Genomic DNA, 25,328 nt, shown 5'->3' on the forward strand with positions numbered 1-25,328 from the left:
GGCCACTATTTATTCATTCATTTGCTGGGCACTCCTTTCGTGCCAGCCGGTGTGTCTGCCCAGCCTCCCACCAGAGTCCCATTCGCACAAATGCACTGAAGGCGCCGCGGATAAGAAACGAGACCCTTTCAATTTATTAGGAGTCTGGGTGCGGAGGTCGGACTGGCAGGAAGGCGTTGATTAGCAGAGACCGAAAAGGGTCCGCTCTACTCCTGGTCCTTGGCGTCGCCATGCGTGATGACGTAGCAGATGTTCTTGTAGTCTACGTTGCCGCCCACGTCGGGGGGGAAGGCAGCCCACATGTTCTTGATCTGCGGAAAATAGGCAGAGTATCACCAACTGGTTCCTTACGTTCCCCTTCCGCCATCCTTCCGCTTCTCTCAGACCCCTCCTCCACTCACCTCTTCCTTGGAGAAGCGGTCACACTGCGTGGTCAGCAGCTCCTCCAGGCTGGAGAGAGGTGATTGATATACGGGAGGTTTGAGATTGGACTTCGTGATTCCTTTCCACGCCCTCCCGCCTCATCCCCCTTGCCATTCCCAGTCTCGTCTTGAAAACCAGGGTCACTCTGGATTCCTCATTGGTCTCCCAAACACTCGGGCCTCCCCTTTTGCCCTTCTTCCTGTGTCCCATCGCCCATTTCCACAGTCCTGATTTTTCCCTTATCCCTGTGCTGTGCCGTGCTTAGTCGTGTCCGACTCTTTAAGACCCCATGGACTGTAGCCTGCCAGGTTCCTCTGAAGAACTTCTCAAGGGATTCTTGAATTCTTGAATACAGGCAAGAATACTGGAATGGGTTACTATGCCCTCCTCCAGGGGTTCTTCCCAACCCAGGGATCAAACCCAGGTCTCCCGCATTGCAGGCAGATTCTTTACTGTCTGAGCCACCCTTATCCCTCGCAGTGCCTATTCTTGGTGGGAATTGAAAGAGGCTTTCTGTGTGGGAGCAGCTGGAGAGTGTCACTTACAATTGCTTCTTGATGGTGCCTTTTCCCTCAGGGTCTAAGACCTTGAAGGCTCCAGTGATCACATCCTCAGGGTCGGCACCTAGAGGGGGTCAGAGGGCACATGTAGCTGAAAGGTTGCCAAGGGGTCAGTCCCTGAAAGTTCTGAGGAGAGGCAGCTGAGGGGTTGGACCAAGGACACGTCATACTTCATTCACCTTTGAGCTTCTCCCCAAACATGGTCAGGAAGACAGTGAAGTTGATGGGCCCACTGGCTTCCTTCATCATGGCATCTAGCTCCTCATTCTTCACATTGAGACGCCCTGGAACAGGGTTGGGAAAGCAGGGGCTGGAGTAGGGTCTTGCGGCCAGAGAATAATGCTTCCTATAAATTCAGATCATCCCATCCATTTTTTTTTAATCCCATCCAATTTTATCCTGGATAGACTGAGTCCCAAGGTGGCCTGGCAGGACTGGGACCCACAGCTGCTGAACTCCCAGGACTCTGCAGCCTTGAATCTTTACAGGTAGAGGAGGCAGCTCACCCATGGCTGCAAAAGTGTCCCGCAGGTCTTCCTTGTCAATAATGCCATCCCGGTTCTGGTCAATTACTGTGAAGGCCTGTGGAGGGCAGAGGCAAGGAGAGATTAGGTCTCCCGTGGCCGAGTTTCAGCATCCTTATTCCAGGCAGATCAGATTCTGAGATTCTGGTTGCCAGCCAGAGGTCCTCTTACACTCCAAGCAGGGAGGGGAGTAAGGAATCTAAGCCCTTCTCCTTCCCCCAAACAGGTGCACATTCCAGGGAGGGGTGGGGGAGGGGCAGCAAGGGGTGCCTTTGGTCAGCCTTCAGTCTCCCTTCTCCCCACACTTACCTCCTTGAACTCCTGGATTTGGGTCTGATCAAACATGGAGAAGACATTGGAGCTTCCGCCCTCTGCCACTGCCCTTCTCTTGGCCTTCTTGGGTGCCTGAAGAGTGAGGGTTGGGCAGAGGGGTTTGTGGACCCATCCTTACTCCTCTGGAGGCAGTGGATTCTTTGAGTTCATTCTTCTAAAGCAACTCTTCTGGCTCTAGGCTTCCCCTTCCTTACGACTCTTTGCTGAGGGAACTTGTTTCAGTTTGATTGTCAAATTTCTATCTGAAGCCCTCAAGTACCCATCCTTCCACCCTACTCAACAAGTAAAATGTTTCTTGCCTTCTGAGTGCCCTGAGCCTGGCTCCTCTGAGTCCTAGACTTGCTGTGTGTCCCTGATCCACTTATTCACCTTGTCTGAAACTCTACCTTCTCATTTATAAAATGGGAGTGGGAATCCTGGCCTGGCTGGTTCCAGGGGATTTAGGAAGGTGGAGGAGTGTGCTTTCAGAGGGACTAGGCTCCTGAGAGTGGAGTGTCTGGGCAGATTATCCTTGGTTGGGTCCTTTAGGGCATCGTTCTATATATTCCCCATTAACGATACCAAGAAAGGGAAGATTCATCTTTTTTCCTCTTGCCAGACTTGGAACCAGCTCCTTTCTTTCAAGGGGTGAGGCTTCCCTGAGGTCTGAGAGATCTGAGCTTGGGCTGGGGGATTCTCACTCACCATGTCTTAGGTCTCCTGTGGGCAAGGCAGTGGCTCTGGCTGGAAGGGAGCAGAGAGTCCTCTGGAGCACTCCCTCTGGAGTTATATAGTCCTGCCCCAGGGAGCCCTTAACATACCACTGTAACCTTAGCCCTGTGGGTGCCCACCCCAGATACCAAAATAGCCCAGCTCAGGGCCTCTCCTTTCTTGGAGGGCCAGCAGCAGCTGGAGCCTAGGGAGGGACAAAGGAGGGAGGGTGTCTTGGGCTGCATGTCTCGCTAGGACCTGAGCAGGAAGGATGTTTTTACTCCCCAAAGGATGCTGGAATGTGCCAGAGTTCAGAGAGGGCCCAGGCTGAGACACAGGACTAGGAGAGAGAGGAACCAGGCTCCTGCATTCCTGCAAGGTTTAAACCCAGTAAATTTATTAAGCATCAACAGTGTACCAGGCACTGGACCATACTTAAGTCTCCCTTCTCCCCATATTCACCTCTTTGAACTCCTGGATCTGGGTCTGATCAAACATGGAGGCATTGGAGAAGGGAGGCTGAAGGCTGACCAAAGACACCCCTTGCTGTCCCTCCAAGTGCACCACGTCGATGCACTTGGACAAACACAGTCCTCCTCCATTGTGGAGTTCACAGTCAAGAGTATGTATGTGTCTGGGTAGTGACAGAGGTTAAAAGTGGGAGAGAGCTATCTGGGGAAGCTGAAGGATCAGGAAGTCTTCTACATCCCCTTCAAGGAGAGGGGGGAGTCTGTGAGGGAAGATGTGGGGCATGGAATCACTAAGTATGAAGAGACTAGACAGCCTGGAGCAGAGAGCCTCCTCTGTGACATTGGGTTTTGTGTTCCAACTCTCTGGGCCCTGGTTTCCGGCTCTGTAAAATGGGAAGGTAATTTCCAGGCCAAAGAACTTGTGGATGTGAACATATTGGGAAACAATTAGTGATGTATGATCATTATAATTTCTTTTCTTTTTTTTGGTAGCACTGCACAATTTGTGGGATCTTAGTTCCCTGACTAGGTATTGAACTTGGGCCTTCGGCAGTGAAAGCCTGGAGTCCTAACCACTGGACATCCAGGGAATTCTTACAATCATTACGATTAATATTCAGACCCTGCCTTGGTAGAACTTACAGTCTAGCTGTGGAGAGAGGGTTAATGCAGAAAATGACGCACCAGTTGGAATATAGAAGTAGAGGGCATAGCAGGCCTGTGTAGAAGTACTGAAGTGACCTTATGAAGGCTGCTGGAAGTGTCAGGTAGAAGTGGAGGAACAGGCATGCTAAGTGGAGGGCAAGGATGGACAAAGGCCTGGAAAAATCAAAGATCAGAAGTGTTCAGCTCACCAGAATTGGGATGGGGCTTGAGCAGAGGACACAAGGGCCTGGACACCAGAGATTGGAGGGTCTTCAATGCCAGACTGAGGGCTGAGACCTTGAGAGCCTTGAAAAGTTTTGAAACAGGAGAAGGACATGGTCTAGTGTGAGTCTATAATCACTTTTTTGGACATGGATGTAAAAGTTGGAACTCAAGAGGAGGGGAGTCAAAGACACCAAGAGAGAAGCTAATTAATCACCTCCACCTTGGTGGCTGGATGGCCAATGGCTTCTCTCTCCAATCTGGGCAAGAACCAGCTTGGTTGACTGTGAGATTTTGAGGTCCCCTCTCCCAACCCTCTGGGCCTCAGTGCCTGTCCATTCCATACAGTGGAGGTCTGGGGAAACAGTGGCTGAGGAAGCCCCAGGAGGTTCAAGGTTGGCAAGGACACCTGTGTCTCCTCCTCCTCCTGCTCCCTTTAGGACCTGATGTCCTGAAGAAGTTGCCTTTTCCTTACTCCCTCCTCCAGACTCATGCCAATGCCTCTAAGACAGTTTCTTTTCTGGGCACTGAGGTCGAACCACCTGTTGTCTCTAAGAAGGGAGAAGGAGCCACCCTAAACTTAGCAGCTGCCCTTGGCCTCCTGCACTGGCCCCTCCCTGCCTCAGTCGACAGCTGCCTCACCTTATAAGGTTACCATGGGGGTCCAGGCGCAGGGAAGAGCCCACTTCTTACTGGGTTGTGGGAGGGGAGGAGAACTCAATAGAGGGGAATCGAGGAAGTGCTTAGGAAGCTTGGGCCTAATGGAAAGTGGGGAGTTTGAAGAGAATGAGATCAAGAGCGGCAGATCTCAGACACTGGAGTTCACAGGATCTGAGTCTGAGCTGGGGAAAGGAGCCTCAGAGAACTCAGAGACCAAGGAACTGGGAAACTGAGAGCTAGCTAGGCGTGACTGAAATTTCAGGATGGTGGATTTTGCACAGAAATTGGAGCCCTTCTGGGGATGAATCCTGAATCCTGGGCCCCAGGGAGATGGAGCCCAGAGAGAGGAGGGGCTGGTAAAATCAGGGCTTTGTGTTTGTGGTCTAGGGTAGCCTGGGGTGTGGTGCGGGGGGAGTAGGGGGATTATGAGATTGGGGTCTGGTTTCCTAGCAGAGAAGGAGGAGCACAGAACGGTGTATCAATGAGGAGAGAGGAGTCCAGAGGGTTTGTTCTGCATCCTCCAAAGAATAAGAACAGAGATATGGGAGTTCATCGTAGTGGGAATCCATGGTTTGGGGTCTGGGATCCCCACTAGAATGGAGGGGGCACTCGGAGGATGAGTTCTGAGGAACTGGAGCCTGGATTCTGGGAGGAGCTCAGATAGATGGATCTGAGGACAGGGACCTAGGGGTTGGGATACCCACAGGAAATGGTGGATCCAGAAGGATGAGTCACTTACAGGATTTGGGGGCTCTTGTTATAGTCACCTGGGGTTTGTAGCGGACTGGGATAAGAATTAGAGACAGAGTGAAGGGCAAGAGTACTTGATCAGAGAGCACCTAATCAAGTGCCCCGTGGTGGGTTTGGGAGCTGAAAGGAGAACTGGCCCAAGAGGACTCAGGCAGGGCAGCGTGGCGCTTATTGGCTAAGGGTTTCACGAATGCCCCCGAACTCCACCCTTCTCCGCGCTGTCCCCAACTGTCACCCCCTCCCGCGCTTGTCTCCGGTTGTCACCGACATCCCTGGCTTGGCACCGCCTGCTGGTAGCACTCCTTTCTTTTGGATGTTGCCATTGGCTGAGACAGCTGTCTGTCTTCCTCCCTTATTGCTAAAGTGAGAGGATGCATTCATTGGCTGATGAGGCAAATTAATCGCAAATTTGGCCCGCCCCTCGCAGCTGTCATTCCTTCCAGACCTTCTTGGAAGACCCAAAGAATCCCTCAGCTGCTATTGACTGCGGATGCTGTCTGTCATCGCCCAAATAGCTATCACTGTCTGTCAACCTGACCTCCGCCCACTTCCCTTTTCATTGGCTCTCTTTTAACCATTCTTTTTTAGATAGGCCCGCCACTTCTCGCACAGCACCCGCCTCCTTCCACGGTCTGTCACTCTTCAGTCATCTTTATTGGCCAGGAGGTTCGGCTTCCCGCTTTTCTATTAGTTAATCCCTTCGTCCCGCCTCCACTAGATTTCACTCGCCCTCTCATTGGTTTTATAACCCTCCGCCTTCTCTGTTTCCTCTTCCCAAATTACCCACCCCCTTCCCACCTCCAGCCCCACCCACCCTCCCAACGATTGGCAGAAACCCAGTTCCCTCTCTCCTATTATTCGTCCAAGACCTCTGACGAGGCGGGAGAAAAAAGGAGCGCGATGGGACTGCCCGTGCGCAGGCGTAAAGCGCCGAGACGCAGGCCCCTTGGCCGGCACCGGGGCGTGTGCGCAGGCGCGAGGTCGGCCGCTCGCCCGAAGCGGGAGGGAGGGGGCGGCGGCGAGAGAGCGAGAGGGAGGTAGAGGGCGCGAGCGAGACCCCGGTGCCTGGGGACCCGGGACCCTTTTCCCGGCTCCGCGCGCTGGGCAGCCGCCCGCGCGCCGCCCTCGACCCCGGCGCGCGCCGGGCCGCGCCCTTCGCCTTCTCCCCTTCCTCGGCGGGCGGCGCGGAGCGGCCTGAGGGGCGGCGCCTTTTGCGGCCGCCGCTGCGGGGGGATGTGAGGGGCGGCCCGCGGACATGGAGACGGGCCCGGCGCCCCTGGTGGCCCCGCCGCGCCGTCATGGCGCCCCCGCGGCCCCTTCTCCGCCGCCCCGCGGCTCTCGGGCCGGGCCCGTCCTGGTGGTGGCTCCGGGGCCGCCAGTGACCACGGCCACTTCGGCCCCGGTCACCCTGGTGGCCCCCGGGGAGGCGCGGCCCGCATGGGTACCGGGTCTGACCCAGACCTCAGACTCGGTCCCCGGCCCGACGGTCACAGCCAGCACGGAGGTGGGACTGACTCTGGAGGCCTCACCCGATGCCCCCAGGGCGCAGGTCTCCGGCCCGGAGCCCTTGGTGCCCGAGGCTGTGGCTGGAGCCGAGATGTCCGTGTCTCAGGCCCCAGGGGCAGACCCTCCGAAGACGGAGGAGGCTATAACCTCACCCGATCCTGGACCCGGGACCCTCACCAGGACCCCTTCAAGAACGGCTCCTGGGGCCCTGACAGCCAAACCCCCTCTCGCCCCCAAGCCGGGAACCACAGTGGCCTCAGGTGTAACTGCACGGGTTGCAGCTGTGACAGCAGGACAGGTGACAAGTGGACATGGAGCTGCGGCAGCAACATCAGCATCAACCGGACAGGCTCCCGAGGACCCTTCAGGGCCTGGCACAGGCCCTCCAGGGACATGTGAGGCCCAGGTAGCTGTCGTGACGGTGACCCCAGCTCCGGAGCCCGCTGAAAACTCTCAGGACCTAGGCTCCATGTCCAGCCTGGGACCTGGCATCTCTGGGCCTCGAGGGCAGGCCCCAGACACCCTGAGCTACTTGGACTCTGTGAGCCTCATGTCTGGGACCCTGGAGTCCTTGGCGGATGATGTGAGCTCCATGGGCTCAGACTCTGAGATAAACGGGCTGGCCCTGCGCAAGACGGACAAGTACGGCTTCCTTGGGGGCAGCCAGTATTCAGGCAGCCTGTGAGTACCCAGTGGGCCTGTTTCAAGGAAGCAGAGGTGGGGCGGGATGGGGAGGAAAGGATACACCTTGCCTACACTCTCTCAGCGCATCCTCCTCTGAGGATCCAGGGAATGACCAGTGGGAGTGGGATGCTTAAGTATCCTATCCTGCCGAGAGCATCCTGAGGTTTTCTGTGGCACCAGCCTGTTAAGGTTTCAGACCAGGTGTCAGAAGTTCTGGGTTTGAGTCTAGGCCTTGCCTTTGGTGGTGTGTTGCGTGCCCTTGAGTGAGTGCCTTCTCCATTGGAGTTAGGGCCTCACTTGCCTCCTCTATGAAGTGAAAGGTAGAATGAGATGATACCTCCGGTTGTCACAGCTCCTTGATGGGAATCTCCAGCTACAGGCTGGATAGTCTGGAGGTTTGACCAGACAGGGGTTCTGATAGAGATCGTTGGCCCCTTAGGGGCAAAGTCTGGAGGGATGCAAGCACCTCTCCCCCGTAGCCCTAGGTCTGATGGGGTGATGAGTTGGGGAAGTCTGATGGAAGAGAGACCCGAAGGCAGGGCATCTCTGTGAAACAGAAGAGCAGGCTTGTGTTTTCACTGAAGGAAAGGGGGTGGGGGAGGCCTCTTCCCCATTTCCTCATCTCCCTAGCCGGGCTTACTCTTTCCTAGTTCCCTCCAGGCGCCTGAGTCACTCCTAAGGTGGGGGTGTAATTACTTCTGACTTCTTCCTTTCCTCTCTTTGGATGCTGCCCATTGGTCCTGTACCCCTTTAACCTGCTGGTCAGTTCAGTGTACAGCTTTGCCAGAGAACCCCAGTGCCAGGCCCTGTGCTGGGTACTAAGGATCAAATAGGCATTTCAAGGTGCTCATCATCTAGAGGGAGAGACAAATAGTTAAACCGTTGGTTTCGACATCATACGTTAGGTTTAGCCTGGAGATCATCACGGGGTTTTGTGAGCACCTAGGGGAGGGATCTTTTGCCCAGGCTCGGAATTCAGCCAGACTGATCTGAATTGTGGAGAATGAGGAGGATTTTGTCATGGCTGTGTGTGTTGGGGTCAGGGGGACCTGCCTGGTGTTGGGGGAAGCCCTGTGGGAGGGTATTCTAAAGAATGCAGGGTGTATAATCCAACAACAACAACAAAATTTCAGAAAATCTTCGAGCATCAACATTCACGGTCCTATGTGGGGAAGGCTGGTGCTTTCCCATGCATGACGGAGGCATTGTTGTACCTAATTCACGATGAAGAAACAGGATTAGAGCAATCGAGTGAATTGCCCCATTCAAATAATTTGGATCCGTGTGACCTATGGTGCTGTCCTCCACGCTATCCTGCCCTAAGGAACTTGGATTGAATTGGATTTTAGTGAGCCCCTCTTGTGTACCGGGCACCGTGCTGGGTGCTAACTCTCAGCTTTGTGATTTTGTCCCTCTAAAATCCATCTTCACGCTGGCAGAATCTACTTCTGAGGTCAGGCTGACCGTGGGGCACGTTATCTTACAAGCTTTTGGCGGCTCCCCACTGTCCACAGGATAAAGTTTAAGCTTTAGCCTGGACACAGGTTCCTCATTATCAGCCCTGACAGCCTCTCTGGTCCTCTTCCCCACCACTTTTCACCATGTGCTGTGGGCTGTGTCCTGTTGAAGTGATTGTGGTCTTTCTCCCTGCATACTCAGGCTGTATCATCAGCCAGGAATGCCCTTCTCCTGGTCTTTTCCTACCATCTTTTATTCAGTCCTTCATGGCTTCCCTCTGATGTCCTTTCCTCCAGGAAACCTCTGCTATCTGTTGCCCCTACTTCGGGTAGCTGCCTCTTCAGTGCATCTTTGTCATCGCGTTTCCCTCATCACATTGCAGTCATCCCTCTGCTAGCTTGTGACATTTCGAGGGCCGGAAAGGGATCTTACTCCTCCTGGCCTTTAGTAGAGTTTGGAATTGACTTTTAAAATAGAGATTAATGAGAAATCACCTTTCAGTTTAAGGAGCTTCTAGGACAAAAGAAACTAACATTAAACCTTCCATTTAACAGTCCTTTATATACAGTTTCTCAGTAGTCCTCTCCTAACTTCGTGATGTAGGCGGTGGCATCCCTTTTAACAGATAAGGAAGAGACTTGATTCTCACTAAGACTCCCCAGTTTCCAAGGGACAAGTGGGATTTGAGCTCAGGTCTATCTGGGAACATGCATTTTCTTCCATTCCACTCACCTAGTGCTGGCTCCTCCAAGTAACTGTTTTAAGACTGATGCGGTATCTTGAGTGTGAAGCTTTGCTAGAACAGTGAGCAGGCAGTGCAAGGAGAGCTTCATTTGCTTGGTAATCTGGGGTGATTCCAAGGAGGAGGAGGTAGAGGAAATTGCAGATGGTTCAAGGGATCTCAAGAGTCTGGTAGAAGGAAACTCAGTGGCTTCTAAGGAGACAGATATTTGTTCTGTGTTTAATTTTGTGGATAATAATTGCTGTTTACTCACTGAGGCCGTGCTAGGTGATACTGTTTTTTCCTCCATCTTACAAATGAGGAAACTGGGGCTTAGAGAGTGACTTGCCCAAGGCCACACAGTGAGTAAGTGGTGAAGATCTAATGCAAAATATGTGAAGTGAAAGTGAAAGTGTTAGCTGCTAAGTTGTGTCTGACTCTTTGCGACCCCATGGACTGTAGCCTGCCAGGCTCCTTTGTCCATGGAATTCTCCAGACAAGAATACTGGAGTGGGTAGCCATTCCCCTCTCTAGGGGGGATCTTCCCAACCCAGGGATCGAACCTGTCTCCTGCGTTGCAGGCAGGTTCTTTACCATCTAAGCCACCCGGGAAGCCCCAGTACAAAGTATACTTTATACATATCCTGTACTCTCTTCTCAACTTTTATGTGTCAGAAGTGGGATTTGAACACAGCCTCTGTACAGAGGTACAACATGAGAATGTGATCTCTGTTCGGAGATTCCGTCCAAAGGGAATTCCTTTCAGTGTGGTGAATTAAGGCCTTGGAGGGCCGAGTGACCAGACATTCTGATGTGTTGATAGCTCACAGAATGCGTTTGTGGTCTGGGCTCTCGTTGGAGATTGGGAGCTGGCTTGCCTCAGTTCCTCCAGCAATCAGGATTTATACTGCTGCTACTGACTTTTTTCCTACTCCCCATATCCTCAGAGAAAGCTCCATTCCTGTGGATGTGGCTCGGCAGCGGGAGCTCAAATGGCTGGAGATGTTCAGTCACTGGGATAAGTGGCTGTCACGGCGTTTCCAGAAGGTTTGAGAAGGCTGTGGTGGGCAGGGCCGTGGATGTGGTGGGGGTGGGGAGGACAGGGTGGGCCCACGGGCTCTGGGGAAGCCCAGGAACCTGATCTTACCTGCTCTCTGGACCATGTTGGGGGTAGGTGGTTCTTGGGCCTGGGGAAGAAGTAACTTTAAAACATAGAAGGCCAGGTCAGGTGTTCCAGGGAGCCTGAGGGCTTCAGGGGAAGGCTTGGACGCTGTGGCTATCCCTGAAGCTGTTCCCCTGCTGGCCACCCTGCCTTAGGTGAAGCTGCGTTGCCGGAAGGGGATCCCCTCCTCCCTCAGAGCCAAGGCCTGGCAGTACCTGTCCAATAGCAAGGAACTCCTGGAGCAGAACCCGGGCAAGTTTGAGGTGTGCACAGCTCCAGGGTGTGGGGCTATGTGACACAGTCTGTGTGAGGGCCATCATCTGTCCCCCCAGAGTCTGAGGTAATCTCAGCTGTCCCACTGCAGGAGCTAGAACGAGCTCCTGGGGACCCTAAGTGGCTGGATGTGATCGAGAAGGACCTGCACCGCCAGTTCCCTTTCCACGAGATGTTTGCTGCTCGAGGCGGGCACGGGTAAGGCAACCTGATTGTGTGAGTCCATGGTGGGTGGATGCAGGGCTGGGCTTAAAGCAGTTCTTGCCTTCCAGGAATTCTGCAGGAGTGGTCTTTGATGAATTGAGTGTCAAGACATACTGAAGGATGGGTCCAGGGAGGGAGACACTGACTTGGGGTGATGGGGGAGAGGTGTGGGGGTACTGGTGACCGGGAGGTGGGACACATCAAAGCCTCAATGGGGAGGTTGCATGTGAGTGAGGTTTTGAAGGATAGATGGAAGCAGAGCAAGGGGCAGGGTTTTTCCTGGCTTGGGGGTTATATAAGCTCTGTCTGGGCAGTGGCGTTGGATAGAGCTGCTGAAGCTGGCAAAGCAGTTAAGGGCCCTTAAATGCTGTGCCAGGGCCCTTTGATTTTTGTTCTGTTTGCCAGACTTCCTCAAGAAGTCTATATATCGCTCCCTAGTAGTGTGCCAGATGTTTTTAGATGGTTCTCAGCTCCTTGTGGGAGCACGTGGATAAACTTTAAGTTCATCCTCTCAGCAAGTGCTTATCAAGCACCTGCTATCTTCTAGGTATTGTTTTAGTTACAGATGATAGCAGTGAATGAAAGATAAAAACTCCTGCCCTCTCCAGGCTTATTATATTTTAGTAGAGATAGACAACAAAGAATGAAAATATGTTGTATGTATAATGGTGATAAATAGAAGAGTTTAAAGCAAGAAAGACCAATAGAGAATGTGAGTGGAGATGGGGTTACAAGTGACCTGATCTGACTTGTGTTTTAAAAGAATCATTCTGGGACTTCCCAGGTGGTCCAGTGGCTAAGACTCATGCTTCCACTGCCGGGGGCATGGGTTTGATCCCTGGGATTCCTGGTTGGGAACTAAGATCCCACATACTGTGCAACTCTGCCAAAAAAAACCCCCTAGGATTGTTCTGGCTGCTGTGGTGAGAATAGACGATTGGAGACAAGGGCAGAAACAGAGACCAGGTTGACTGTTGCCATAATCCCAGAGACAATGGTATATAGACCAGGGTGGTAGCAGTGGAACTGTGGGGAGGAGGGGTTGAACTCTGAATATATTTTCAAGGTAGAACCAAAAGGATTTGCCAGTGGATTAGATGTGGAGTGGTGTGAGAGAGAGAGTAGATAAGGAAGACTCTTAAGGTTCTTGGTCTTAGAAACTAGAATGAATGTAGTTACAATATATTGATATGGGTAGATGGGGAAAAGTAACCTTGAGGGGTATATCAGGAACTCATTTTGTGAATGTGAAGTTTGAAATACTCACTGGACATCCAGGTGAGATGCCAGGTAAGCTGGATATACAATATACACAACATCCAGGGAGAAGTTTTTTTTTGGTCATGCTATTTGGCATGTAGAATCTTAGTTCCCCAGCCAGGAATCAAAGCTGTGCCCCCTGCACTAGGAGTGTGGAGTCTTAACCACTGGACCACCAGAGAAGTCTGGGAGAGATTTAAACTGGAGATAAATTGGAAGTTGAGAGATACCTGCCTCTAGATGGGACCAGATCTCACCTGTGGGACTATATGAGGTCATCAAAGCAGGAAGTGTAGGTATGAAAGGAAGGTGTTCAGAGACTGAGCTTACAGCGCTAATGTTTCAAGAATAGGAAGATGGGAAAGGACCTGTAAAGGAGACTGGAAAAAGCTAGAAGGAAAACCAGCAGAGTGTTTCCTGGAAGGAAAGTGAAGAGAAGTTTCAGGATCAGCTCTTTGAAGTGCTGTGATGGATCGAGTCGAGTCAAATCTGTAAACTGACCTCCGGATTTAGCAATGTGGAGGTCATTGGTGACCTTGATAAAAGCGGTTTTGTGTGGAGCAAGGACTAGAGCCCAACTGGAGGATGGGAGGAGAGAAACTGGGGATAGCAAGTCTGTACTCTGGGTGGGTTTGCCTGAACAGGCAGGAAAGAAATGGTGTGATATTCAGAGGGGCAAGTTGGATAGATAGATTTTTTATTTTTTATAAGCTGACATGTTGGTATGCTGCCAGCATCTGTAGTTAGAGAAAAATGGATGATACACAAGTGATGGGAAGGTTGCTGGAAGGATGGCCTGTGTAGGCAAAAGGGGATGGGACCCAGTGGAAAGGCTGTGGTTGGTCAGATTCACAAATAGTTCACTCATAGCAGCAGGAGGAGGCAGAGGCACAGAATCAGGCAGGTGGGTCAAAGTAGCGGGAGAGCTTGTGGAAGTTACATATTTAATACATATTAGGTGAAATAACTAGTATATCAAACCTGTCATTTCATGGATGTTACTACAAAGTAGAGAAAAAATAACAGTGGGGCGGGGTGCAGATAAAGCACAAATGAAGGTCACACTTCAGTGACTGAATTTTGAGAAACACTGTTGTAAGCTGTGGTCAGGAGTGTGTGACTGGAGGCAGGGAGAGGATCTGGGAGGTTATGAACATTTCCCTGGTTAAGAGATGAAGGGCTGAGCTGCTCAGTAACAGTGGAGATGGAAAGAAAGCCTAGACACGAGTGAAATTCAGAATGTAGTGTTGATGGATGTGACGACCAGCCGTGGGGAGGGGTGGCAGGCCCTCTGCTGTCTAATGGGGAGCTGAGGGGCTGGAGTTCCCTCATACCATGGAGGGAGCCATGGAGCACCCTCAAGCAAAAGGGACAGATCTGGGGCAGAGAGTGTATTCTTCTGGATGCAGAGATAAGAGGAAAATCTGAGGCCCAGCTGGCTTCCCAGGACTCCATGAGAACTAAGGCCCTGGCCTGGGGGGAAACTGATGAAATCCAGTCAGACAGATAAGGCGGGCCCTGCCCTGGGAGAGCGCCTGCCGGGAGGTTAAAGCATGCAGACAGTGCCAGAGGAGAGCCTATGCGGTTGTTGAGAGCTTCCTGGAGAAGGTGACCTTGAGGGTTTAGGGATGGTGGCAGATGGAGAGAGAGCAGAGCCTGTGTGGGGAATGGGTAGGGAGCATGTGGGTGTGCAGCAAGGGTGGAAGGCTGGAGCCTGGGAGAAAGCCTCCATGATGATCTGAGACTTTGGCTTAAGCTCAGGAGGTGGGATCAGGAAGGTAGCTAGATCAGGTGTGTGGTGGTAAAGCTCTGGGGTTGATCCTGCACAAGCTCTGGGGGAGTCTGGGATGGGGTAGGTGGTGGGGTTTGTTTGGGGGCAGGGAGCTCCCAACTGCTGTGATTGCCCTTATGGTCTTTCCCTATGCCCACAGGCAGCAGGACCTGTATCGAATCCTGAAGGCCTACACGATCTACCGGCCCGACGAGGGCTACTGCCAGGCCCAGGCCCCCGTGGCCGCGGTGTTGCTCATGCACATGCCTGCCGAGGTCAGCAGACGCCGGACCTGGTCGGGGAGGGGCTGGGCCTGCAGGGGTGACGGGGGAGCTCTCTGCCCCCTGTTCCTCTGGTCCTACCCCTCCCTCCTTGTTCTTGTCCTTCTCAGCAAGCCTTCTGGTGCCTGGTGCAGATCTGCGACAAGTACCTCCCTGGTTACTACAGCGCAGGGCTGGTGAGTGTGTGGAGGCTGGTGCGCCTGGGGCTACGGCTTGTCCCTAGGACTGTGGGGCGGGCTGGGCCTGCCTCACCCGGTGCCCTTCTGGCTGGCTGTTCTGGGCCCTCTACTGAGCTGAGCATCCCGCCTCATGGATGGGATCCAACTGCCAGCATTAGTCCCACCCCAGGGGGCCCACACCCAGGGGCCTCTTCTCATGGCTCATCCCATCTCCAGGAGGCCATTCAGCTGGACGGAGAGATCTTCTTTGCCCTGTTGCGCCGGGCCTCCCCACTGGCACATCGGCACCTGCGACGGCAGCGCATCGATCCCGTGCTCTACATGACAGAGTGGTTCATGTGCATCTTCGCCCGCACCCTGCCCTGGGCTTCAGTGCTCCGGGTCTGGGATATGTTCTTCTGTGAAGGTACTTCTGTAGCCACGCAGGCCAGGAGGGGGACTGGGGTTTCCATGGTGGCTGCCAGAGTGGGGCCTGCTGACGGAAGGCTGCTTCACTGAGATCCATCTTGGGGCTGGAGAAACTGAGACTTGATCTTATTGGCTCTGCCACCAGCCACAGCTTGCTTTACCTCCCAGGAACCTAAAACCCATGGCAGCTCATTTTCTCCTTCTTGAGGCCTCCATTTCCTCATCTGTCGGGTCAGCAATACACAGGGATGGGGGCTGTGAGTACCCTGTGCACGGGCCAGGCTGAGACCCCCAGGCTGATCATCCATGGCCTCTTCTCTTCGGGCCTGCAGGCGTCAAGATCATCTTCCGGGTGGCCCTGGTGCTGCTGCGGCACACGCTGGGCTCGGTGGAAAAGCTGCGCTCCTGCCAAGGCATGTATGAGACCATGGAGCAGCTGCGGAACTTGCCCCAGCAGTGCATGCAGGAGGACTTCCTGGTGCACGAGGTAGGTCCTGGCCTTAGCGTACCTCACACCCGCTTCAGTAGATCCCCACCCCCCACCTCACCCTGGTACCCATGTCTTCTTCATCTAGGTGACCAACCTCCAAGTGACAGAAGCACTGATTGAGCGAGAGAATGCAGCCCAGCTCAAGAAGTGGCTGGAGACCCGGGGCGAGCTGCAGTATCGGCCCTCACGAAGACTACACGGTTCCCGAGCCATCCACGAGGAGCGCCGGCGGCAGCTGCCCCCCCTGGGCCCCTCCTCCAGCCTCCTCAGCCTCCCTGGCCTCAAGAGCCGGGGCTCCCGGGCAGGTGGAGGGGTCCCCTCCCCACCCCCTCCCGTCCGCAGGGCCAGCGCGGGGCCTGCCCCAGGGCCCGTGGTCACTGCCGAGGGACTGCGTCCATCCCTTCCTTCGCCTACTGGCAACAGCGCCCCTCTGGCCCCCAGCAGCAAGGAGGCCCGGAGGCAGGAGAAGGAGCGGCAAAAACAGGAAAAGGAACGCGAGAAGGAGCGGCAGAAACAGGAAAAAGAACGGGAGAAGCAGGAGAAGGAGCGGCAGAAGCAGGAGAAGGAGCAGCAGAAACAGGAGAAGGAGCGGCAGAAGCAGGAGAAGAAGGCCCAGGGCAGGAAGCTCTCGCTGCGTCGAAAGGCAGATGGACCGCCCACCCCCCAGGACGGCGGGGACAGGTCCTCAGCATCAGAGGCCCGGCAGGATGCGTACTTCTGACCTCTGCCCTGGGGCTGGACTGTGTGGCCCCCTCTTTTCCCTCAGTCAAGAGCAGACCTAGCCTGGGGTGTTGCTCCCAGCCCGCCCTTGGCAGGCTGTCCCTCTTTCTGAGCAAAGTGGCTTGTTCCCCGTCTCCGTGCCAGCCACTGATCCCCACGTGGCCAGGACAGTCAGAGAACGGGGGGAAGCAGTGGACACCTCACTTCCAGCTCGGCCCAACTGGGGTCCCTTCCCAGGTGCCGCCCTCCTGATTGGCCTTTGGTCACCACAGGGGTGACTTGTGGCAGTGGGAGTCAGCAGTTTTCAGATTCTTACACTCCAGTCACTCCCCTTACCCGTGAAGTGAAGCTGGGTTCCTTTACCCCCTTGAGTCCTGCCTGTCTCCCCAGTTCCTGGCTGGGAGCCCAGGCTCTTCTTGCTCTCCTTCTGGACATCTCTGTGTTGTAATTATGTACAGAGGACCTGGTTGGCGCAGGGTGGGGGTGTTCACTCCTCCTTCTGTTCTCTGGTTCCCCCTCCCCAGTGTTCTTGCACTCTAGTTTATTTAAGGGGACACGCACTGGAACAGGAAATGTCTCCCACCTCCCACCACCACTCTCCTTGCTTTCCTTCCTCTTCACCCACCTTTCTCTGTATTCTCAGGCCTCCCCTGCTTTGTCTGACCAGGGCCCCTGCCTTTCACTTTGTCCCTTCCAGTCCTCCAGCCCTTTCCTGGGTAAGGGGTCTTCCCCCGAGCTCCAGGGGGTGGAACCCAATGTTTACATGTTCTTCTGTCTCTGCCCCCACCCTGTGCGGCGCTTTGAGGAACCGGAAAAGAACCTGCTGTTGTACCTGGGCCTGTCTTCTGCTTTGTTATTTGATGAGTGGGGTTAAGGACAAGGAGGGAGGGAGTGATGAGTTAGCAAGGATCTGGGTGTCTCTGGAAGCTGTTGACTGGTCTTGGCAGGTACCTTTGGGCCTTTAGTCTGTTAGTCGCTCATCAACACAGTTGTTGAGTTCCTGCTTCACCTCCACCTGTTGGGGATCTGCTGCCTCCGTTGTCACTGGCCTCCTGAAACTGTCTATGGACAGCCTGCAGCATCCGGATCTCCTTTCCAAAGTGCTCGTGCAACTCCTGGAAGCTGAAGAGGGTCCTGGGGATGGCTAGGGAGCCACAGTCCTCTGGGGGTGAGCCGGGCTCTTGGCCAGCTGCCTGGCACAGCTCCCGGTACTGGGCCTCCAGGGGGCGTAGAAGCTCAGCCAGCCGCGTCCAGGTGGCTCCGGCCAACGCCCACAGCCAGGCTCTCAGCTCCTCCGGGTTTTCTGCTGCCAGCCTGTAGGCCCGCCCACCTTCTCCCCCTGGAGTCCGAATGGTAAAGGCATAGGGTTCTGTGGCTCCAAGGCGTGGCTCCACCTGGCAGTTCTCTAATAGGATGAGACCCAGGGGTGTGTGATCAGCCTGGTGTTCCAGGTAGAAGAGGAGATTTCCTCGCAGGATGAACCAGCGGCGCTGATAACTGGTATTTCGGGCCCCCTTCTTTAGCAGGATGCCCTCCCGGTCTGGAGCCTGTGTCCTGTACCCACGGAAGAAACGGAGCACGGACTTTCGGTGCAGTTTCATGGTAGCCCACTGTGGGAAGAAACCCTAGGAGCAGAGAAAGGAGGAGTGGTGCATTTGGTTATCTGGGGTACCCCCGCACTGCCCTCCTCTGGCTCCAATAGGCTCTTTCTGGGCACTGTCTTGGTCTAGAGGGATTCAAACTCTTGAGTTCTCAAGAGGGACCTCCCACCCACCTCCCAACCTCAGCTCTGCCCCTTGAGCCAAATTACAAAACCTGGGCAGGACTGTAGGGCTGGGGTCCTGTTTGGGGTGGGGGAGGGAGCGGATATCCACTACGGTCCTTTCCCAGGCCTACCTGAGATGAGGGCACAAGGGACTTCAGGCCTCGGTACTGGGAACAGGTGCCACTGCCACTTCTCCTATTTTTGACTCTTCCCACCTCAGAAACCAGGAACTTGCCCAGGGGACAGGAGGCGGCTGATTTTAGACTTCCCCTGGGTCCTAAAAGGAGCTGGGTTCGGAAAGTGTCCCAGGAGCCTCCAGGAGAACCTCTGGGACAAGAGCAAAGCTACACCTCGGACTAGCAAAGGGCGGACAACTGGACGCCAAAAGCAGGAAGGCAGGATTTCTAATGAGATGATGAAGGGCGCAGAGCCAGCCGTGGGGAAAAGGAGACTCAACCCGGGAAAGAGAAAACTAGGGCAGGAACCCACCGGCCCTGCTGGGACTTCGTTCCTCCATCATGAACCTGGGCGCCCCTTTCTCCTCAGAGCCTCTACTGTTGTAGGAGGAAACCGAGCCCACTTCCGGCCGTCCTCGTCCGATCAGGGTCTAGGCGTTCAAATGTCCCCTCTTCTCACCATAGTCGCCCCACACGGCTCGCGTCACTTCTGGGAGGGGGCGTCTCTCCCCACGCGCCGCGTACTTCCGCCCGCTCCTTCAGTTGTTGTTCTAACCCGAGTGAAGCCACTTCCGGCTTTCCCCGACGCCTTCCGCAGTTCTCTTCCGGGTGGTGGCGGGCGGGTGGCCCGGATGTAGCCCTGGTTGAAAACCTCTCTCCTTTTCTTCCCCCACCTTTCCTGGATCCTTAGGTGAGCGCGTGCCGGCGGGACTGCTGGTGTCCCCGTGGCCCTGCCGCCTTTCTAATTTGTACACAGCCCAAGACAGTTGGGAGTCACCCCGCGGAGTTGGGAGTTCGGCGCAGGGAGGAGCGGGGCTGCCAGGGCGCTAGGTCCTGGGTCCGCCGGGGCCCCTCGGGTTCCGAGGAAGCTGGGGGTGGTGGAGCGGGTGTTTGCCCGCGAAGCACATCGCGCCCAGCACTGCTGGGGCCTGGAATAAGGGTGGTCACGTGGGGGAGCCCGTCTCCTCTCGTCAAGGGTGGGGGTTGCCCGTAGGAGCTCCTCCGCCCGTCCGCTCTTGGGTCTCCGCTCCAGCGGCTCTTTTAGATGCTAAGCCAAGTCCCAGGGGGTTTCTAGACTGCCAGCTCCCCTTTCGGCTCCTGATTCTGTACTCCCTCCCTTCCCAAAGTAGATCTAGTACCCGCCAAGTAAAAGATCTGTTGTGCAGGGGGCCCCCTCGCGGGGAGTTGCCTCCTCACCCAGTTCCCTTAATCTGCACCCTTTTTGCTCAGTTTGGAAAAGCCCTTCTGTCCAGTCATGCCAAAGAGGAAAGTGACCTTCCAAGGCGTGGGAGATGATGACGAGGATGAAATCAGTGTCCCCAAGAAAAAGGTGAGGGGGGCCAGACTCCTCTGTTCTGTGGCGGAATGAGGGGAGAAAAAAAATAAATTAGAAGCCAGAAGAGAGATTGGAGGGACAAAGAAAGGATGGGAAGGGCCAGCTTTTCCGTGTATTTCTGAGATATGGTTTTGCAAGATTTTCAGTTTGAGTGTAGATCCTAGAGTATTTGGGGTCATAGCCAGTAACTTGCTTTTTTCTTAACTTCTGTCTCCTGCCCACAGTTGGTGGACCCTGTAGCTGGGGTAGGGGGTCCCGGGAGCCGCTTCAAAGGCAAACACTCTTTGGACAGCGATGAGGAGGAGGAGGAGGAGGAAAGGTCCAGCAAATATGACATCTTGGCCTCAGAGGATGTGGAAGGTGAGCTGTACCAAGAATTGACTTTTTGCTGGGGGAACAAACAGGGACTTCTGGGGTCGTGGAGGACGGGAGGCTCCTGTCTCTTGCACGCCTAGCATGGGATTCTTGTGTCTGTCTGGGTGCAGGTCAGGAAGCAGCCACGCTCCCCAGTGAGGGAGGTGTGCGGATCACACCCTTCAACTTGCAGGAAGAGATGGAGGAAGGCCACTTTGATGCAGACGGCAACTATTTCCTGAACCGGGATGCTCAAATCCGAGACAGCTGGCTGGATAACATTGACTGGGTGAGGCCCGGAGATTAGCATCTGGGCCTGGGCCTTGCTGGCAGTTTGTCAGAAATCAAACCTTCCTGTTTTCCCATTGCAGGTAAAGATCAGGGAGCGGCCACCTGATCAGCGGCCACCGTCAGACTCAGAGGAGGAGGACAGCCTGGGCCAGACGCCAATGAGCACCCAAGCCCTCCTGGAGGGCCTTCTGGAACTGATGTTGCCAAGAGAGACAGTGGCTGGGGCACTGAGGCGTCTGGGAGCCCGAGGGGGAGGGAAAGAAGGCAGCAAGGGGCCCAGGCGGCCCAGTTCCCCTCAGCGCCTCGACCGGCTCTCGGGGTTGGCCGACCAGATGGTGGCCCAGGGCAACCTGGGAGTGTATCAGGAGACAAGGGAACGGTTGGCCATGCGACTGAAGGGGTTGGCGTGCCAGACCCAGGGACCCCGTGACCCCACACCGCCCCCCTCCCTGGACATGTTTGCTGAGGAAGTGGCGGAAGGGGAGCTGCAGACCCCAACACCTGCCCAGAGGGAAGGTAAGATTGAAGGGCAGAGGAGGGGGGTTGTGGACAGGGCACAGGCCACTGGAGGCCCAAATGACTTGGCCTGTTATTGTAGAAGTAGAGTCACCCGGAGATGGTCTGGCGGACGTGATGTGGGAGTATAAGTGGGAGAACACGGGGGATGCTGAGCTGTACGGGCCCTTCACCAGCACCCAGATGCAGGTAAGCTCCTCTCTACTTTGCTGTGCCTCTTCTCTCCTTCCCCCCACCCCATCAGTCCTCTCCCACCTCTGCCCTCTCTTCCTGCAGACCTGGGTGAATGAAGGCTACTTCCCAGATGGCGTTTATTGCCGGAAGCTGGACCCCCCGGGTGGCCAGTTCTACAACTCCAAACGGATTGACTTTGACCTCTACACCTGAGCCTCCTGAGGGCCCAGTTTGGTGGTCCCTTCTTTGCTGGACTCTGTGGAGGAGGCCCCGGCTGCCTCAGGCAGTGAAGATGTTGGGGGCCACTTTTCAGTCAACTTCCTTTTCCCAATAAAAGCCTTTAGTTGTGTACTAGGGGCCTTGGCTGTGCTGATGGCCAGAAGCTGGAGCTGGGAACCTCGTCCAGGTCCCTTTGGACTTGTTCTTGCCCTTAGTGTTTCCTCTCATAAATTTCCTCCTTGCGAGTTTCTCTCTGGTCCCTCGAACCAGCTCACCTTTGTTTCCCATTTCTTGGGCCAGAGCCGGGCCTGTCAGGTGTCCTGTGGCCTCCCAATCCGGACTTTGTTCTCAACTGAAAAATCTCTCCACTCACATGCTGTTCTCCAGAATCCCCTGGGGGTTCCTGTTTTTGCTGTTCTTAGGTCTTTGGCTTCTAGGATCTAAGAAGTTCTGCCTTGTAACCAATATAGGATAGAGCCCCAGAAGTGGAATCTTGAGGCTTAGATGGGTGGGGACATCTGTTGGGAGTGAGCACGAAGGCTGATGCTTACTGGCTTGCTCCCCACTGTCTCAGGTTTCTTAGAAGCAGATAGAAATGGTCTCTGAGGTAAAGTCTAAACTCAGTGTTGGTACCTAAAGGACTTTCAAGGCCACCTGGGCCAGTCTGCACAGGCCCAGAGATGGGCCGTGTCTCACGGAGGTTACACAGTGAATCAGAGGACACTCCCCGACCCAGAGGACTCCCTTTGAAGGCCTTTCTTGGCACCAGGCCTTTTCTGACTGGCCTTGGAGTCTGTGCAGCTTACATTTCCTGGGCTCCTATAATATATTTGACTCAGTTTAGTTCCTTTAGGAAACTGCGAGAACTGGGCTGGTCCTCCCCATTCAGAGTGCGCCTGGGGAGGATTGGGAGGAAGACTGATAGGTGTCATTGTGTAGTCTGGACCTAACACTTTCCACCTCCCACCGGTGCTACCTCATGCCTCTCCTTACTCACACCAGTTAGTTCTCCACCTGGCTCTCTGTTGGAGTCTATGGGGAACTGTAACCTCACTCCTCAGACATTATGAATGATTGGGTCTAGGGATGGCCTGGGTCTTTGAAAAATTCCCAGGTGTTTCCCATGTGCATCCAGGTGGAAAACCACAGGGCCCAACTTGAGGTTACACCTAGGGAGAGGGGCCGGTTCACGGACCAGTTCATGTGTTAGAGCTGAACATGGGTGTGGCCGTGGTTCTGGTGGCCTCAGTTAGCCAAGAGTTGGGCAGCAGAGCCATGGGGCAATGGGCATCCTGGGGTGGAAGGAGGCAGGCCCAGAACCAGGAAAGGGTGGAGGGACTGGGTGGGGATACTTAATTCTCTAGTGAGGCAGCTACCTTCTATAATTAATGTCTATAGCAGTGAGGCCCACTCTAGGGCTCCATCCAGACCTGGATTTCACTGACTTCAGGATACCTTCAGTTGTAAGATGTCTTCATGTGTTAGAAAGAAAACCCTGCCTGTTGTGGTTGTAAGATGTCATTGATTCAAAGCTGCATCCTGATTTCAGATATGTTCCAAAGTGAAAAAACAGATGTTTTAGAACCAATGAAATACAGTATTCACATTTATATCCCCAGTAACTGACTCATGGGAGGTGTATAGTGTTTGGTGAATAGATGGAAGCCAAGGGGAAGTTCCCCAGATATCCTGCAGGCATCCCAGGCTCCATCCAAAGCCGAGGACACATCCCTTCTGTGTTTACATCCCTGAGGACAACAGGTGTGGGCAGATTAATGGCCCCCAAAATGGCCACATCCTAAGCCTCAGAAGTTGTAAATGTACGGCTCTCTGGCAAAAGGGAGCTTGCAGACATGATCACATTAATGATGTGTCCTGGATTAGGGAGGTGGGCCCAGTATGTTCACATGGGTCCTATTAAGTGAATGGGACTGAAGAGGGTCCAAGTGAGCGGGAGGTGAAGATATTACACCTGCTGCTGGCTTTGCAGTTGGAAAATGGGGCCAGATACCAAGGAATGCAGGTACCTGTAGAGGCTGAAACAAAGAAATGCAGCTCCACCATAGGTTTTGGCCCAGTGAAGCCATCTGGGACTTGTGACCACTGCTAGAACTAAAAGTTGTGCTGTGATAAGTTTGAGGTCTTGTGTTAATAGCCTCAATAGGAAACTAGCACTCCATCCAGCTGAATGCCTCTCCCCATCTTAAACCTCACTCAGTTCTTCATTGGCCATGTCCCTATTTCAAGCCCCTATGAACACTTAACTCCCTTGCCTTAAACCAAACAAACTGTGTATATATATGTGTGTGTATATATATATAATTTTTACATGTGAGTATATAATATTTTTTGCCACACCCCGCACAGCATGTGGGACCTTAGTTCCCTGACCAGGGATCGAACTCACGTTCACTGCATTGGAGGTACAGAGTCTTTTCCCTGTTTTAATTTTATTTATTTTTGGCTGCACTGGCTCTTCGTTGTTGTGTATGGGCTTTCTCTGGTTTCAGTGGGTGGGGGCTACTCTTCGTTAGCCCCCACTCCTGGAGTCTGGATACTCCAGGGTATCAGAAGAAGGCACAGGCTTCTCTTGTTGCAGAGCATGGGCTCCAGGGCACTCAGGCTTCAGGGGTTGTGTTTTGTGGGCTCCAGAGCACAGGCTCAAAAGTTATGGCACAGGGGTCTCCATTGCCTTGAAGCATATGGAATCTTCCCAAACTAGGAATCAAACCTGCATTGTCCCCTGCATTAGCAGACAGATTCTTAACCACTGAAGGGCCAGGGAAATCACTATATAATTTTTATATAAATAAGCTTTTTGTGTCTTACAATTGTTTTGTAGATTTACAAAAATAGCAGAGCATACACCCAGTTTCCCCTATTGTTAACATCTTTCAGTGGCACATTTGTTAACCCATGAACCAATGTTATTACTATTTTTATTTTTTTACTTTTTGTTTTCGACATTACTATTTTTAAATAGCTTTACTGCAATAGAATCCACCCACTTAGTACCATTGTGTTTAGTACATTCACAGGGTTGCGAAAGCATTGTTACAGCCTCATTTTAGAATTTTGTCTAAAAGAAACCCCACTCAGCAGTAGTTCCTCCCTCATTTCTCCCCATCCCCACTCACCCTCCAGCCCCTGCCAGCCTCTAACCTACTTCCTGTCTCTGGAGATTTGCCTGTTCTGGGCATTTCACACAAATGGAATCATCCCATATGTGGTCTAATGTGTTTTCTGTGTGTGCTTCTTGTACTTGGCATGTTTTTAAGATTCATCTATGTAACGTATAATAGTACCTTTATTATTGGGTAACATTCCATTGTGTGGATGGATTAAACTTTTATTTATGTTTTACTAACTTTCCATAACATCCCTCTTCTGTTTCAGAATCCTGTCTGGAACACCGCGGTACATTTAGCTGTCCTGTCTCCTTAGCTTTCTCTGTTCTGACTGCTCCTCTGACTTGTTTTCACTGACCTTGACCAATTTGAGGAGTGCTGGTGTGGTTTTTGGTCAAATTCCTAAAATTTGGACTTGTCTGAAATTTCCCCTATGATTCGATTTGGGTTATGGGTTTGGAATAGGAAGTCAGAAGTGAAGAACCTTGCCTTTCACTGAAACCTTTTTTTAAAGTATTTACGTCTTTTTTATGTTATATAAATGGAATTGGTTTTTATCTATTTATGGCTATGCTGGGTCTTCATTGCTGTGCAGGCGTTTCTCTAGTTGTGGTGAGCAGGGTGCTGCTCTCTAGTTGAGGTGCGAAGGCTTCTCATTGCTGTGGCTTCTTGGTGTGGAGCACAGGCTCTTGGACAGTCGGGCTTCAGTAGTTGGGGTGCACAGGCTTGAGGGCGCAGGTTCAGTGGTTGTGGCGCACGGGCTTAATTGCTCCACAGCATGAAGGATCTTCCCGGCCTAAGGATTGAACCCGCATCTCCAGCATTGGCAGGTGGATTCTTTACCACTGAGCCACCAGGGAAGCCCCTCACTGAAACTTTTCAAGGCTCCCCATTGCCCTCAAGATCAAGTTTGAAAACTTGAAGCTGATGGGTTTCCTATGGCCTGGCCTGAACCAGCCCTTCCAGCTCCACGTG

General features: G+C 53.6%; 4 protein-coding genes across 8 annotated transcripts; 2 read left to right on the top strand and 2 right to left on the bottom strand.

Annotated features, from left to right (window-relative positions):
- Positions 1–111: 111 nt before the first annotated feature.
- Positions 112–2,675, bottom strand: MYLPF (myosin light chain, phosphorylatable, fast skeletal muscle). The gene is made up of 7 exons (XM_006070444.3): positions 2,525–2,675; positions 1,817–1,912; positions 1,490–1,565; positions 1,163–1,267; positions 969–1,047; positions 402–450; positions 112–311 (listed from the first exon to the last, which is right to left on the bottom strand). Exons 1-7 carry the CDS (start codon positions 2,525–2,527, stop codon positions 207–209), a joined length of 513 nt encoding a protein of 170 aa, XP_006070506.1. The 5' UTR covers positions 2,528–2,675; the 3' UTR covers positions 112–206.
- Positions 2,676–6,184: 3,509 nt separating this feature from the next.
- TBC1D10B (TBC1 domain family member 10B) lies at positions 6,185–17,230 on the top strand. Its single transcript, XM_006070445.3, has 9 exons — positions 6,185–7,464; positions 10,594–10,693; positions 10,964–11,071; positions 11,173–11,279; positions 14,477–14,591; positions 14,708–14,773; positions 14,993–15,182; positions 15,517–15,671; positions 15,760–17,230. Exons 1-9 carry the CDS (start codon positions 6,533–6,535, stop codon positions 16,393–16,395), a joined length of 2,409 nt encoding a protein of 802 aa, XP_006070507.2. The 5' UTR covers positions 6,185–6,532; the 3' UTR covers positions 16,396–17,230.
- On the bottom strand, positions 17,224–18,932 carry LOC112581825 (sesquipedalian-1). 4 transcript variants are annotated; one of them, XM_025275170.2, is made up of 2 exons: positions 18,796–18,932; positions 17,224–18,019 (listed from the first exon to the last, which is right to left on the bottom strand). In XM_025275170.2, the coding sequence occupies exons 1-2, from the start codon at positions 18,796–18,798 to the stop codon at positions 17,375–17,377; spliced, it is 648 nt and encodes a 215-aa protein (XP_025130955.1). In that variant the 5' UTR covers positions 18,799–18,932; the 3' UTR covers positions 17,224–17,374. The 4 variants fall into 4 exon arrangements, with proteins under 4 accessions (XP_025130955.1, XP_044791724.1, XP_025130957.1 ...); XM_044935789.1 differs by having other exon boundaries at positions 18,684–18,881; XM_025275172.2 differs by having other exon boundaries at positions 18,649–18,877.
- CD2BP2 (CD2 cytoplasmic tail binding protein 2) lies at positions 17,755–21,357 on the top strand. 2 transcript variants are annotated; one of them, XM_006070448.3, is made up of 7 exons: positions 17,755–17,894; positions 19,566–19,665; positions 19,896–20,031; positions 20,157–20,314; positions 20,397–20,832; positions 20,915–21,021; positions 21,109–21,357. In XM_006070448.3, exons 2-7 carry the CDS (start codon positions 19,591–19,593, stop codon positions 21,217–21,219), a joined length of 1,023 nt encoding a protein of 340 aa, XP_006070510.1. In that variant the 5' UTR covers positions 17,755–17,894; positions 19,566–19,590; the 3' UTR covers positions 21,220–21,357. The 2 variants fall into 2 exon arrangements, with proteins under 2 accessions (XP_006070510.1, XP_006070509.1); XM_006070447.3 differs by lacking the exon at positions 17,755–17,894 and adding an exon at positions 18,888–19,026.
- The last annotated feature ends 3,971 nt before the right edge of the window (positions 21,358–25,328 follow it).

The sequence above is a fragment of the Bubalus bubalis genome, chromosome 24 (genome assembly GCF_019923935.1).
Source record: "Bubalus bubalis isolate 160015118507 breed Murrah chromosome 24, NDDB_SH_1, whole genome shotgun sequence".
In the NCBI taxonomy this organism is placed as follows: Eukaryota; Metazoa; Chordata; class Mammalia; order Artiodactyla; family Bovidae; genus Bubalus; species Bubalus bubalis.